The sequence below is a fragment of the Podarcis bocagei genome, assembly GCF_964188305.1.
Source record: "Podarcis bocagei genome assembly, chromosome: 4".
NCBI classification, from domain to species: Eukaryota; Metazoa; Chordata; class Lepidosauria; order Squamata; family Lacertidae; genus Podarcis; species Podarcis bocagei.
This window is the reverse complement of record NC_138128.1, coordinates 47379644-47396356: the sequence shown is the minus strand read 5'-3', so window position 1 is coordinate 47396356 and position 16713 is coordinate 47379644. Positions and strand designations below refer to the sequence as shown.

Below are 16713 nucleotides of genomic sequence, written 5' to 3'. Positions count from 1 at the left end.
CTCTGCTTCCATGTACCACCATTTTGTGACTAGTGGGCCTCAGTAATTCTCAGACTTCTTAAGCTGGCCCTGGGGGTAGAAAGTTCAAGAACCCCCTGCTATACTTGGATATGGAATGGCTTGGTTTGGCTCAACTGTTTTAAGCTATATGCAGAGTTGAAAACAGTATTTAGGTCTTTTCCAACTTTTCTGTTTTGTGAAATAGTAGGGCACAAAACCAAAGTTCAGGGTGAAATGAAATGCTTCAAAGGTCATGGTTTTTACTAGAGTGTTAACTTTATAGTGCAGCTCTTTTCACTCAGGCTAACTTTGCTTCTGAAGAAGAATTCATAGGACCGTTTCCATCTAATTAGGATCAGATGTGTATCAGCTTCTGGTCTGTTTACTTCTGCGTCATAATTGCAATTGCATGTTCAACACTAACATGTCTCCTATCCTGCCATGCCATTAACTATTCCTCATTTTCAGCAGTAGGCCTTTTTGAAATGAGTTGGTGGTGTTGGTTTTCTTTTTAAATAATATTATTATTTACGGCAGCTGGCTGCTGTGGGTAAACGTCATGTCGGGAGAATCTCCCTCTTGCTGTGTAAAGGTGTAACTAAATTCCCTGACCAGGAATACTGTGAAGCAAAGTTTTCCAAATCTCTCTTGGAAATGGAAATCTCTGCCTCTTGATGAAATGATGCTAGTAATGACTCTGGTGTCATCGGTGCTGCTCTGTTTTTATTTTTGATTCCCTTTTGGAACATTTAGGGGAACAGGAGAGAGGTTCCTTCTCATTTGACCATTTAGCAATGTCTTTTGTTAGAACTGGCTTGGATTCTTTTAAGAATATTTAAATTTGATATGTATGCATGCCTTCACTTTTGGAGTAGAGCACTTTCACATGCAGAATTAGATTATAGAGTATGGGCTTTGAATGTTACCTCCTATTATTTGCACAGTAAAATGGGGGACCCTCCTGTGCATGGTTGGGGCAAATTTGGGAAGCCCAGTATTGTGCCCTGTTGAAAACTGGTGAGGTCATCACAGTTGAGATTCAAATGAAATGCAAGTGGAAAATGGGAATTAAAGGTGCATGTAAGAAGATTAATCTAGATAACTACAGCAGTGAGACAGACCATAGATTACAAGGCATACTCACTAATGCACTATATTTTATGCTATGCAGTAGGCTCTGGTCCACATTTATGCCTGAGGAATGCTCAATATCAAATATCAGTTGGTGAATCTATGCCAGAGAATTCTTATGCTGAAATAGCAGTTTTCCTCTGAGTAAATGCAGGGTGCTTCTTTGCTTGCCACTTCCAACAGCTACAGCCTCTCGTCTTCCTCCACAAGCTTTCAATTAAATCCTATATATGTTTGCCCTAATGTATCCAATGGGGACCCACTTCTTTGCCAGCAAACTACAAGTGGTGGATATAGTTTGTTTCCCTTACAAAATGGTTTACTTTCCCCATTCTCACTTTCCTTTTAGCAACACTGTTGCTGTAGCTATAAGCAACTGTTTTTGCCTGTTTCCCCTATCTAAGTTACCGTAACTCGTGTCAAGACTACGGGGTACATCTTGAGTCTTGTTTTCACTACCAGGTCTGAGTCCTGGAATATGTGGGGAGTGAGCATGCACAGAGTGCTCTTCATTCTCCACTGTACAACTGTAGTCTCCTATCTCCATGCATATTTTAAATTCAAAGCAGGGTACCTGGGTTGGTGTTTAGCCCTGGGAGTTTGGTATAAATGCTCTGGCCCATGCTGCAAACACACACACACACACACACACACACACACACACACACACACACACCCCTGCTCCTGGTTTTCCTTCTCTACTTCCCTCATTTTGGTTGCCCAGCTCCAAAAACCAAGAGCTATTTCCCCCACCCTCTCTTTAAAGGCACCTTTCAGTGCTTCAAAAATATGAACATTTTATCTAGTTCATAAACCAAGGGTATAGGTAGAAGGCTCAGGTCTTGCTCCAACTTATCCTCCCCGCCATCTCTCACTCTTGCAAACTTCAGCTGACTCTTCTCAGCCTCTGTGCCTTGGGAGAGGCAAAGAGAAGTAGCCAATAGTAAAAGCATCTAATTTGCACTTAACACCTGGGCTTTGCGAAGGAGCATTAACCACTTCATTTAAAAGGTTATGTTTTAAGCAAGTCTCTTTGTTTGCCTCAGTGAGAATTTATATATTTACAAGTTCATTAATTGTTGTGTTTAACATCACCCATATGCTAAAGAATATCAATAGGAAAGGAATTATCCAACTTTGCAGAGTGTTAATTTCCATCCAAAAGGGAGCTTATTATGAAGTAGAATTCACACAGACATTTTGTTTTTATTTAAAAGTGAAAGCAAAGCACACAGCCTTGGCTAAGTCTGGTTAATAGCCTCTGTCCTTTGTCTGTGGTTATGTATTGGCTTAGATCCTATCTAGTTATCCATGATCAGAAGGGCTATTTTCATTTACAGGGGGAACTGGAATCCAGTGGGGATCTGCCCCTCCCCCCTGCCCTGCCCCTCATGCTGCTCCAAGGGTCCACCTAACCATAAGCGCTGCAGGGAGAAGGGGAGAGAAGCAAAAACTTCCACTGGAAGCAGCATCCTGTTAGTGGAACTTTGCCCACAGACGCTTGCAGCAGCAGAACCTTAGTTATGATGTGACCCACAGTGTGTTTGGGGCAATGTCTTTTGGCAGCACTGTGAGAAGAAACCAATTCTAATTGCAACTTTAGTATTTGAATTTCCAGTTTGACACTCCCACTTCCAATTGAATAGTCCAGGGGAGTTCCACGGCATTTGGACACAATTATCTGGGGCTACAAAAGCTATTCAAAGTGTGTGGAGTCATTTTAATAAAGGAAATTTGTGCAACCTGTCTGATTTTTACCAGGAATACAGAACATTTTTCTGCCTACATTGGCAATTAGGTGATTTTATTTCCACCAGCAATATGCCGACTTCTATACAAAAATTGCAGTTCTTGCAGTTCCTACTTCATGGAAAAGGCGAGCAAAAAGTTTCCCTTCCCCCCCTTTCAAGACTCATCTCCTCCTGCTGTATACTTATAAAATGTTTGGCATCGAGCCCCAACTCGGAACCCTTTAATGCTGGATAGCACAGCAAGGGAAGCCTTGGGCAGGGCAGGAGGAAGACAGAAAATGACATTTTAATTTCTTCCCCACCACCACATACACCTCTGTTAGTTCTGCTGTGCTCCCCATCCTGCTATGGAGGTTCTTATTCCAGGGTGGTTGGAGTCTTGAACAGGAGTACAACTCTTAGACGGCATTCAGACAGCACTTTACTCTGTTTTCCTGGTGTTTCCTTCCCTGATCATTTACATGCTCATTCACACTTCTGGAAATCTAGCATAAGTTTAGCACTCATTTCTGCGTTAATTGCTTCCAGGGAAAAAAAACCAATTTTCCAATCCCATTAACACAGGTAAATGCAGGAGTTTTGTGCTGTAATTTTCCTGTAGTTTGCATGGATCATGCCATGTGACAAAATTTGGGTGGAATTCTAGCATACAGTTCTTTTCCTCCATTATCATGGGCGAATGACAGGGGAACAGAAACATGCATGTCCGCTATTGTATCACACCACACGCAGCAGTGTGGATGAAATTTAGCAAGACATAGTGTTATATTGATCAAAAAGCCACAATTCCATAATGATACAGTAAAAGGAATACAGTGTAAAAGGAACTTCAGAAACGGGTGCATTATAATATAGTGCTAGCATTATAACCAGGATGACTAACACACTGGTTTTGAAGAATTTGAAATTGTTAGGGGACAGTGATTCTGCAGTGAATTAACTCTTATTCTTTCCTTACCCTCACAGGTTGGTGGTTTGTAAGTACCTCGGAAGAGCAGGGCTGGGTCCCTGCCACTTACCTGGAATCCCAAAGTGGAATTAGAGATGATTCTGAAATTAACATGTCCAAAGGAGGGGAAGGTAAGAAACAGCTGTAATTGATCTGGGTGAGGAATTATAATTAAAACCCACCTTTACCCTATATACCTTATAGGAATAAGCATAGCTATCGCAAAGACCAGCACAAAGGCTAGTAGATTACCTATTGACAGTTATTTATGCCATTTGAGGGGAAGAATAAATGCCTTCCTAGGCTACCTTGATCTGGTAGGAAAAGAGGTTATAGATTTATTTATATTTATTTATTCCCCTGCCCATCTGTTTGGGTTTCTCCAGCCACTCTGGACAGTTTACAGCATATCATAGAAGTAACACTTGTATGGGTTGTGGCATTATTCTAAAGCATAATAAAATATTTTCTAAAAATGCTGATTCTTTTGTGTTTATAATGATGTTGGGTTTCTAGAAATTGTGGTCTAGACACGTGTGGTTTGTATACAATAACGCACCCATGTTCTTCCATAAGAGATTTAACACAGCTATTTGAGTTGTTTTTTTCAGCTTATCTCGAATCTTTCATAGACCACAGTGGGGGAGAGGAGTTTATATAATCTATGAAATTGTTTTCATAATATATATTTTTCCTGATGTATGCGAATAGTATATTATATAGTTGATATTCTGGTTTTGTCCCAGTTTGCAAGTCTTTTTGTCTAAGATGCTATCAGAATCTGCGTACAGCAAAAGGTGTTGCCATTAACTGCCCTATTTTGCTTAGTGCTGACCAAGTCTATCCTCTCCCATCACAGTATTTTGTCATATATCATTATATGTACATCTTTATCCAACTCATAAATAACTGCACAGAGGATGCTGTCCCAAAACAGAGTTGTGCATGACATTAAGGCTCCCTTCAGCCTTAGTGCAGAGGAATGGTAGAGTGTAGGTTGCATCAGAGGAAAAGTTCATATCCACAAACGGGAGATACAGTTGGGGTGCACTTGTAGCATCTTTACTCAGGACAGACATGGGGAACCCATTGCCCTACTGATGTTTTTGGATATCTTTTATCATTGGCTATGCTGGCTGGGGCTGATGGGAGCAAGCCAATGGTGTAATTGGTGTACATCAGATTGTAGAGGCCTCTTTAAAGGTTCCATCCTGCATGGTACAGATTTGGACCTCCCCTCTGCTCGTACAGAGTCAGCTTTGGCAAAGGCTCTGAATGTTCCTGTGCCACAAAGATGTCATTAAAAAATGCTCCAAACACCCTGCATTCTAAGCAAAGGTGCTGCGATATTATTGATGTCTATTTCTTAAGACTTCCCAAAATTCTGGATACATACAACCCATTACTGTTATTATTTAGTATGATTTTATGTCCACTAAACGAAGAACCATGAGAAAGCCTGTTTGTGCCTGGGCCTCAGGTAGTTTCTTGTTTTATCACTTCTTGTAAACTAATCTGAATGTATTATTACATCTCATCCTCGCTAACACAAGACTAGTCCTTATTGTTACCATGTTTTACGTTGAGTTTGGTTCCCACCCCACCCACCCATCACATTTTATTTTTCTTTCTTTCCTTTTTTATGTTCTCATCCATTTTCCAAAATAGTTTCTAAGAGACGCAAGGCACACCTGAGACGCCTGGACCGGCGATGGACACTGGGAGGGATGGTCAACAGGCAGCAGAGTCGAGGTGAATAACTTCTGGGACATGGTCCTTTGAAGGATGTACATGCTGGTGGCTGCTGCTGCTTCTCTTGCCATTCAACATTGCTACAGATTGCTGGCGGGTGTATTGCATTTTATTGGGTCTTGTCTTCTCTGCGGTAGAAACAAGCCTGCTTGCAGCAAAATTAGATGGCATTTAGGTGTGCTACCTGCTGAGCATGTTCAGATGGGAGCCAATAGCAAAAATCAGCTCTGCAGACACTATATGCTTTCACAAGCAACTCTTCACATCTTTTAATCTGTGCACCACTTCTGAAGGTCCTTAAGGTGTCCGAAAAAGGGAAGGCAGGAAGAGGCCAATTTGATCAGTTTTTGTATTTGATGTAAATATGGCTCTTTCATTCTTGATTATTTTCTGTGGGTAGTTATTGTGACCATGGGGAGGGAAGGGAATGTACCTAAAACCTAAAGTAAGTAGGCTGATAGTGTGAGCCAAGAAATTAAGTTCATAGTTGAGAATGGTTGTGCAAAGGAATGTTTTAGAAATCTGTTTAAAGAGGGTGTTGACTGTAGCCCCTAAAAGTGTCTTGAAGGTTGAGGATTAGGTTGGTGGATGAAGTTAAATCATGAAATTAAATTCTTCTCCCCCCCCCCCGCCAATGCCATATCCCACCCTCGCTCCTGCCTCCCACTGCAGAGCTCAGAGTTGGTAGCCAACCCTGATCCATTGACCGGTATGTAGCATAGTAGTAATAATAGTAATAGTAATAATATTTATTAGTACCCTTCTCGTCTGACTGGGTTGCCGCAGCCACTCTGGGCAGCTTCCAACAGAATGTAAAAAATACAATGAAACATCAAATATTAAAAGCTTCCCATGAAGGGTGGGTGCAGAACCTGAGCACTGCAAATAATGCTACATGCTTCCTGTTGCAGACTAGCAGAACAGCAGTATACACAGGAGGCTGTCACGGCATGTGTCAGTGGTTCTGCTGCATATAAATACAACGGGACGATAACACCAAGCTGGGCATTTCATGCATGTGAAAGTAGTTGTGTACTCTTCATATGGCATAGCACACATGTAGGGGAACATACTGTTTTCTACACAGAAGAGAGATCCTTGCAATGACTTTTGCCTTTCCTGACTCTAAGCCACTTCTTACTGGAAACGTTTACAAAAACTGTAAACCTTCCTGGGAACATCTGATGCTCCTGATTTACAGCCTGTTGGGAAGAACGCTACCCTGTTCATTTGCCAGAGCTGGGCTGCACATAAAGAGAGGAGAGTGAGGCCTAGGGATGTGGTGAAATCTCCTTAATTCTTTCTGAGAATCGTGAAATTTGTAGGCCACTCCTTGGGTCTTACACTATCCCTTGGGAAGGTGGCCATCTCAGAGACTGCACATTTTTCAGGCTTGAAGTTACTGATTTACTATCATTTGGAGCGCCAGTTGCCGTAAGAACTTCTCTGAACTGGTAGTAAACAAAGCTTCCCAAACCTGGTGCCTCCAGACATTTTGGCCTAGCAAGCTGATTGGAGTTGTAGTTCAAGGCACCGGGTTGTGAGAGACTGTTAGTGGGGATTTGTCTTATGTGAAAATGCTCTAAAACTTAACATTATTAGATTATCTCAGTTCTCAGGCATGGAGTGACTTTGTCCTGACAGAGGTTATTTGAACAAGGGGGTTCAGAGGAGGCAAAGGGAGATGGCGTGAAAGAGACTGCTGACTGAAGGGAAAGTATTTTTATGGAGAATTCTTCCGTGGTTTGGAAGATTTTGAGCTATTGCATGTTGCTTAGGAGCCTTAATTAGATAATTCCCCAGACTGCATGCCTCTGCTCCCAGTGTTTCAAAGTTGGATCAGGTCACACAGTGATGTCCCACAGCTGATACACAGAGAGACACAAATTAAACGTTTGGGATAGCTTTCCCTGCCTCAGCCCTTGGGAACGTAATAAGGCATCCTATGCTGAGCAGACCATGTACCATCTACCTCAGTGTAGTCTACACTGACTGGCAGCAGCTTTCCAGGATTTCAGGCAGGGTTCTATCCTAGCCTTACTAGGGATTTCAGGGATTGAACCTGGGATCTTCTGCATGCAATGCTGATGCCCTGTCACTGAGCTGTGGCCCTTCCTGTGTCACAGAAGGCGACTGAGTCACTGGAAATTGTGTGACAGTTCTACTTGCATCTCACCTCAGTCTCAAGAAACTGAAAGCTCTATCTTGTACAGATATTATAATTATAGCGGTACCTCGGGTTACAGACGCTTCAGGTTACAGACTCCGCTAACCCAGAAATAGTACCTTGGGTTAAGAACTTTGCTTCAGGATGAGAACAGAAATTGCGCAGCAGCGGCGGCAGCAGGCCCCACTAGCTAAAGTGGTACCTCAGGTTAAGAACAGTTTCAGATTAAGAATGAACCTTCAGAACGAATTAAGTTCTTAAACCGAGGTACCACCGTATTAGAATTTATATACCGCCCTATACCCGGAGGCCTCAGGGCAGTTCCCAAAACAAAATATAAAACCACAAAATATATAATCAAAATAAGAGCAACCCAATAACCCCCCCCAAAAAAAACATTTTAAAAGGGCATAGGATGTCAATCAAATCAACCAAAGGCCTGGTTAAAAAGGAATGTTTCTGCCTGGCACGTAAAGGTGTATAGTGAAGGCGGCAGGCAAGCTTCCCTGGGGAGAGCATTCCACAGGTGGGGAGCCACCTCCGAGACCAGCTCTGTCAGCTCAGCCAGGGAGACTGCTGGGCAGCAAGGTGGGCGGTAAACCTGCAGAATCCCTAATCTGTCCCAATTGCCCAGTGCCAGGAACACACACTCTAGATTCCTGCCCCCCAACTGGACAGAGAGCCTGGAGAGAGAGAATCTCTATAGACCACAGCAACTCCCCCTCCCCAATCCTCAAATCTGGCCTGATGCTGCACTGAGTACCCAGGTGGGCACAACTGGGTGAGATTGATTCCACCCTGTTCACCCCCTCAAGTTTCAGTGATACATGCCAGATCAGCCTCCTCATCCATAATCAGATCATGGATCAGATCAGGGAAGAGGGGAGGGAGTCATTTGCTTCCTTTCTAAGGCAATTCCAATCCACACTTCACAAGTAAGTACGCAAAGCGGGAACACAACTGTCCTCTCATTTTTCATATGTGGATCTCAAATAGAAATGTTTATAAAACTGCATATGAACGCTTGTGCAGTTTTTAAAATTGAAAAAAAAAAAACACGAGAAAAGGAAAAAAACAGAAAACATCCATCCCTTGAGCTTGTAGATAACTATTTTCATTTGCCATTCAGTTCAGTTACGTGGAAACACAAGGAGTTTCAACCAAGTTTTACTCAAGAGTAGAACCATTGAAATAAATGAATATGGCTAAGTTTTGCCAATTAATTTCAATGGGTCTACTCTCAGTAAAACTTAGCTGATTACCATGCAAGCTGTTTTTCTCAAAGAGTAACCTTTGCTGGTAAAACATCCATCAAGAAAGGGCTGTTTTTAAATGCTTCTCTTGCATTGAGAAAACCACCACCAAGACATTTGTATCAAGCAACCACAAATTGAGAGATCTTCCTCCATGTTTCTGGAAGGCTCAAAAGTTGTTAATCCTGTTCAATGAGAAATTGCTTGATCCCTGCATAAGAAGTTGTGTTGAAGCAGCTGCCACAGGGACCAACTTGCAGAAGCCACATGGCAGCTGTTTTGTGAGTGCACAACGTCTCAGACATGCAGATTTAAGAAGGAGAAAAATTGAACTTGGCTAACTTTGGCACAATCCCTGGAACACCGTCTGGAGGGAGTAGTAATCTTGTAGGTTTCAACGGTATTATACAGCAATAGTGTGTCAGAGTAAGTAATCCGTAGGTGGCATAGTTGAGCGTGTTTGTGTCTTCTAACAACCAGAGATCTTTCTAACACAAAGGATGGTTGGACTTTAACATTAATTGAAGTGAGGAAACTGACCTCGCTTGCAATGGTTTGCGCACTGTCTTGAAATAGCTTTATTTTCCACAGCTTCTTCTAATAAAGATGATCAATCTAGAAATATAGTATGCAATGTTTAAAAACAGGTGCAAGAAATATCACATGGGAGAGAATATTGATTGTGATAGTCCACTAACTTATTTCATTTGAAAGAAGTGATCTCTTTTGCCTTCATACCAAAATATCAAACAAGAAATGGCTCACAAAACTTAAGAGACCACATATTGTCCACTTTAGGTTTTTCTGAAAACTGAATTGCATACTATCTTACTTGGACCCCTTTTAAACCCTCCTTGGTCAGCTGGATACAACACTAGTCATTCTTCTGAATGATAACATTTCATTGCTGTTTCCCATAAATGCCGACTTGCATACATTTGATATTGTAATTTTTTCTACGGTTAGCCTCAGCTGAAGACTGTCGCAAATTGCTTTTGGGGTTACAAGCGGACCCATGCTCAAAGGAGTGCCAGCTTAATTTATAAACTGTGTGTGTGTGCATTTGTGTGTGTGTGTGTTTGTGGTCTCCATTTTTCCACCACTGTAAGGAAACCAAATGAGTGTAATTTGGGAAATGCTATAATATTTTGCTGCGAAAGCACTCTGCAAAGGGAAACTTTAATGATAGCTTCCTGTTGCAGCACAGAAGGCTTAAAAATAGCACAGCAAAACAAATCTATAACCAGGGTTCTAATATCCGTAGGGGTTTAATCTGACAACACTCTTTTTCTCCTTCGTTCTTCTTCTGCCTTACTTTTCTCATCTTAAATGAACAAATAAAATATTTAAGAAAGACCCATGTTCAACTTTGGATGGCTTTACACCCCCCAAAAACCCCAACAACAAATAATAGCAACCCTTTGGAAAGTAGAGTCTGTAATGGGCAACGCTTCAGCTGCTTGACGTTTGCAAATTTGGCTTCAAAACTGAGCCTTATTAGAAATGTCTGAATCTTTTGCAGAACCTGTAAATGCAGCAGTCCCCCGTTTGACATTTGTCAGCTGGGTGTGTTCATTACATAGAATTAAACATCATAACTTGAGCATTTCCTGGGTGAAAGAGATGCAAGGATTGTGTTTCATACATTCCAGGGACAGAAAGCACAAGGCATTAATACTTCTACTGCTTCTTCATTGGTGGTGTTTCCAAAGTTTTCATTCATTTTATGCAATACTTACACTCTCATTTGCCTCAATAATAGCAGAGGTGCTATTTCTTGGAAGTGTTGCAGCAGGAGCCTTTTAAAGAAAGAAGAAAGAAAGAAGCTTTAATGTGCAAGATGCACAAAGCAGAGCTTTGATTGCGTAGTGATGTCACCCCCTTTATGAACCTTAAATCATAAATATGTGGGTTTAGATGTTAGTTTATTGTCTCATTATGATAGTCACAGTGGGATACTTTTTCAGCATGTTTTAGCTATGAGGGGGTGTAGCTGAGGTTTCTGAAGTCACTTGCTAGCCTGTGCTTATTGCATTATCTAAAGTCAAGTGCAAATCTCATTGAAATCCTTTGCCTAGCAGTTTAATATTTTCACCTCCAAAGCTTTAAAATAATATGGCTGTTAACGAGTCCCCTTAGGTGGGCTCTGAGCAGTTGAAGACCTGTAGAAAGATAAGAAATTGTTGCATGATTCTGAAACTGAGTTAACAAACAGAAAGCTATGGCTGCATACTGTTTTCCCAGCAATTCAAAGTTAGGCCCATACCATAGTATGGTGGTAGCTGCTTGCACATGGATTTGGCAGGCACCATTCCATGGTGCAGCTGCCATAACAGTGCAGGGAATGATAGGGCAAAGTACCTGCACAGATCAGTTTCATCCACAGCCACTGTACTGCTATAACATATATGGGCTTAAAATACAGACCTTTTATAATGGCATATTTACACTTTCAACCAATAAAACACTTTAAACTGTCACGGCTTCCTCTAAAATACATGTGGGTGGGCACCTAGACACTCTCTGGGCCCCAGAGGGCCCCATCCACTTTTGCTGCTGATCAGCCATTCACCTTTCCTGTAGTTTCAAGGTGATCAAGGGGACAGGGTTCAAGAGAGGTGTGTGTTTGTGTGCTTGAACTTGCCACAAACACCTCCCTTGTTCTTAGAATGGCAATGGGACCCATCTGAGTTCTGGCTGTAAAAAAGCCCTGAGTAAAGGCAAAGCTGGTTCTGCCCACCTCAGGGTCTGGTCCTTTCCTCTGCCACCTATTGCCCTTGTGGTTAAAAAGCTTTCTCCCCACTGCACTGAAGAATCTTAGGAAATATAGTTTAATTGGGGTGTGACAATGATCTTAGACAGTTTCTATCCCCCTGCCGTTAGCACAAAAGAGGGCATAACAACACCAGTTCAGCTCTGTGGTTTAGCTATCCCTTAAAAGTCTGAGTTCTTGGTGATGACTGCATCTCCCCACAAAGGAATGCAATTTCTCCTATTGTGTGATGTAGTTTGTTTGCTTTTTGTTTTTGATGGCTCAGCATGTCCTAAGTGTGATAAAGAGTCCAAAAGCAGTACTGTAATCCTAATGAAACAAGGCTGTGGTTTTGTTGGAGTGTGTTGCAGTTGTGTCCCTTGCCAACATCTCCAGAAAACAAAAAATGAAGTATGGCTCTCACTGCAGAGGCTTTCAAGTTTTCTCAGTGCCAGTTGAGCCACAAGCTAATGCTGATAACAGCATATTCAGATTGAATGTCATCAGCATCCGGAGCAGGGAGCAAAAATGGCCCTGTTGAATTGCTGTTATCTCCTCTGCCTGCCTTCTTAAATGTGTGTGTAAAACTTCATAGCTGGCCAATAATCTTTTCAGAGCTCCTCAAGCTATATCCAGTCCTTAAGTTGAACTGATGATACCACACTATAATTCAGACCTACTGCTGTGCAAATTAGGAAGGAATTTCAACCATTCAGTTGTACGATTGGAAATCAATTATTTATATTTCAGTGTGTTTCCACACAGACTGCTGTTGATGCAACTGAGTTCCAACCCAGATAGTTACCATAATGTGTGAACTGGCCTGGGATCTAGGGAATTCTGGCAAACAACCTTATCTTACATTATATTCTGGACACCAGCCTTCAATTAACTGATAAGGTGGGATCAGTCTGCACCAGATAGCAGGGAGCCTTTTTCTTTCTGTTTATTTTTTTATTTTTTATAAAATAATATTTATTACTTTTCCAACAATTTAAACACTACAAAAAAATGAACAATACAATACAAAAACACTACATAACACTAACACATTAAACTAACAAAACAAAACAAAAATAGTTTAAAACACATCAAACAATTTCAATATCTTATTTTTCATTCACTTATTTCAACGACCTCCTCACACCTCCCTTTTTGTATTCCACTTCTGTTAATTGTTTCAGCAATTCCTTTCCATCTTCCTCTGTTTTCTATCCTATAATTATCTTAACACATTCTAACCTTATTTTTTCCTTTAATACTCTATTAATCTATTTATACTTAATTCCTTATAACATTTCTACTAAAGCCATATAACTTCATTCCAACATTTTTCTAACATTCATTAATTTTACAGTATTTCTGTAAATAGTCTTTAAACTTTTTCCAGTCTTCTTCCACCGACTCTTCTCCCTGGTCCCGGATTCTGCCAGTCATTTCCGCCAGTTCCATATAGTCCATCAACTTAATCTGCCATTCTTCCCGGGTGGGTAAATCTTGTGTCTTCCAATACTTCGCGATGAGTATTATTGCTGCTGTTGTTGCATACATAAAAAAGTTCTATCCTTCTTTGGCACCAATTGGCCGACCATGCCCAGGAGAAAGGCCTCTGGTTTCTTCAGGAAAGTATATTTGAATATCTTTTTCATTTCATTATAAATCATCTCCCAGAATGTCTTAATCCTTGGGTATGTCCACCAAAGGTGAAAGAATGTACCTTCAGTCTCATTACATTTCCAACATTTATTGTCGGGCAAATGGTAAATTTTTGCAAGCTTGACTGGTGTCATGTACCACCTATAAATCATTTTCATTAAATTTTCTCTTAGGGCATTACATGCCGTGAATTTCATACCTGTGGTCCATAACTGTTCCCAGTCAGCCATCATTATGTTATGTCCAACATCTTGTGCCCATTTAATCATAGCTGATTTCACCATTTCATCCTGAGTGTTCCATTTCAACAGCAAGTTATACATTCTTGACAAATTCTTGATTTTTGGATCTAACAATTCTGTTTCCAATTTTGATTTTTCCACCTGGAAACCAACTTTTTTGTCCAAATTGTATGCCTCCATTATTTGGTAATAATGGAGCCAATCTCGCACTTTGTTTTTCAATTTTTCAAAGCTCTGCAATTTTATTCTGTCTCCATCTTGTTCCAGAATTTCCCAGTATTTCAGCCATTTGGCCTCCATATTGAGTTTTTTCTGTGCCTTCACTTCCATTGGTGACAACCATCTTGGGGTTTTCTTTTCTATCAAATCCTTATATCTTATCCAAACATTAAACAATGCTTTTCTAACAATATGATTTTTAAACGCCTTATGTGCTTTTACCTTATCGTACCACAAATATGCATTCCAGCCAAATGCATTATTGAAACCTTCTAGATCCAACACGTCAGTGTTTTCAAGAAGCAGCCATTCTCTCAGCCACCAAAAAGCAGCTGATTCATAATAAAGTTTAAGGTCTGGCAGGGCAAATCCACCTCTTTCTTTGGCATCAGTTAATATCTTAAATTTTATTCGAGGCTTCTTGCCCTGCCAAACAAATCTGGAAATATCTTTCTGCCACTTCTTGAAACAATCCATCTTATCCAAAATTTGCAATGTTTGAAACAAAAACATCCTTGGCAACACATTCATTTTTATCACAGCAATTCAGCCTAACAATGATAACTTCAAATTTGTCCATATTTCTAAATCCTTTTTCACTTCAATCCAACATTTTTCATAATTATCCTTAAATAAATTCACATTTTTGGCAGTCATGTTAACCCCTAAATATTTCACTTTCTTAACCAATGTTAGTCCTGTCTCCTCCTGAAACTTCTCTCTCTCATTCACAGTTAAGTTTTTCTCTAAAACCTTAGTTTTCATCTTGTTCAACTTAAAACCTGCTACCTGTCCGAATTCTTGAATCAGTTCCAATACCCTTTTAGTACTAGATTCTGGCTCCTGTAGAGTCAATACTAAGTCATCAGCAAATGCTTTCAGTTTGTACTGTTTAGCTCCCACTTGTATACCTTTAACATCTTGGTCCTTTCTGATCATATTTAACAAAACCTCAAGGACCGATATAAAGAGCAATGGAGAAATTGGGCAACCTTGTTGTGTCCCTTTCTCAATCTTAAACTCTTCTGTCACTACATTGTTCACAATTAATTTTACCTTTTGTTCTGAATAAATTGCACCTATACCATTTTCAAAACCTTGACCTACCCCCATCCCCTATAGATTCTTCTTCATAAAACTCCAAGAAATGTTGTCAAAGGCTTTCTCTGCATCCACAAATATCAAGACTGCCTTAGTTTTTCTAGAATATTAATTATATTCCTCATGTTGTCAGACAAATGTCTGCCCGGGAGAAAGCCCGCTTGGTCTTTATGAATTTCTTCTACGAACACCTTTTTTAATCTTTTAGCCAAAATATCTGCAAAAATTTTGTAATCCACATTAAGCAGCGATATGGGGTGGTAGTTCTTGAGCTGTGTCTTTTCAGTCTCTATTTTCAGTATAAGTGTAATGTAAGCTTCCTTCCATGACTCTGGTGCCTTTCTCCCTTCCAATATTTCATTGCAGACTTCCTTCAATGGTTGTATTAACCATTCTTTCAAAGATCTGTAATATCTTGAAGTCAAACCATTTGGTCCTGGAGATTTACCTAATTGCATGTTCTGGATGGCCCCTTCCACCTCCTGATCCGTTATTTTGTAATTCAACATTAGCTGTTTTTCCTGAGAGATTTTGTGTAGTCCATTTATTTTCAGAAATCGATCAATGTCCATTTCATTCTGCTTCTCCTGTGTATAAAGTTGTTTGAAATACCTCTGAAAACACTTCCTGATCTCCACTGGGTTCTGTTTATTCTTTCCTTCCACTTCCAAATTCGTAATAGTATTGAGTTTTTGTCTTTTTTTCATTTGCCAGGCCAACAATTTTCCACACTTATTTGCCGATTCAAATGTCTTTTGCCTCATCTGTTTAATCTTCCATTCTATTTCCTGATTCATCAGCTTTGTGTATTGCACTTGGTATAACTTTATCTCTTTCAGGATCTCCTGTGACTTTGGTTTTACTCTCAGTTTCTTCTCTCCTTCCTTTATTTTCCCCAGGATTTTATCCTTTTTTTCATTCTGAGTTCTCTTCTTTATTGCATTCTGTTGTATTAGGAATCCTCTCATAACCGCTTTGCTTGCGTCCCAAATTACTCTTTTTTCCACTGTAGTATTCATGTTTATCTCGAAATAGTCTCTTAGAGTTTTTTTGGCCTTCTTGGTCACCTCTTCATTCCTGAACAAAGTATCGTTCATCCTCCATCTAAAGGAACCAATTGGCGTCAATTTCATTTCCATCTTCACAGCATTATGGTCAGAACAAGTTTTGGGGCAAATCTCCACTTTGCTGAACTTCGGAGCCAATCCCCTGGTTACCCAGATTTGGTCAATTCTTGTCCATGTCATTTTAGCCTCAGAGAAGAAAGTTCCCTCTCTTCCCAGAGGGTTCTTCATTCTCCAAATATCAACTAAGTCCATATTTTCAGTCATGTCAAAAAAGGTTTTTGGTAGTCTACCATCTTTGGTGACTACCTGTCTCTGTGCCTTGTCCATATTTGTAGACACCACTCCATTCATATCTCCCATCAAGATCATATTATAGTCCATGTAATCCATCAGAGTCTCGTGTAGCTTCTTAAAGAACTCCGATTTTCCTACATTTGGTGCATAAATACCTACAATCAGGAATTTCTCTCCTTGTGATTGAATTTCAATTGCAACAAATCTTCCTTGGTCGTCTTTGGATATGAATTTCGGTGATAGGCTCTCCTTTGCATAAAGGACCACTCCTCTTTTTTTAACTTTATCTGATGAGATAAATTCTTGGCCCAGTCTTTTATTACTAAATATCTTCCTGTGTAGCCTTATCTTTCTGCTCTTACCTTTTGCTGTTGTCTCC

The 16713-nt window shown here is 40.4% G+C and overlaps 1 protein-coding gene across 14 annotated transcripts in view; it reads left to right on the top strand.

Annotated features, from left to right (window-relative positions):
- The window catches only part of SH3PXD2A (SH3 and PX domains 2A), a 271525-nt gene that overhangs the window by 228707 nt on the left and 26105 nt on the right, over positions 1 to 16713 (top strand). For 13 of the 14 annotated variants that reach the window (XM_081192090.1, XM_081192089.1, XM_081192094.1 and 10 more), the window contains 2 exons: positions 3849 to 3962; positions 5500 to 5583. In XM_081192090.1, the coding sequence (XP_081048216.1) occupies positions 3849 to 3962; positions 5500 to 5583 (198 nt within the window). The remainder of the gene's footprint in view (positions 1 to 3848; positions 3963 to 5499; positions 5584 to 16713) is intronic. The other variant, XM_081192085.1, reaches the window with a different exon arrangement.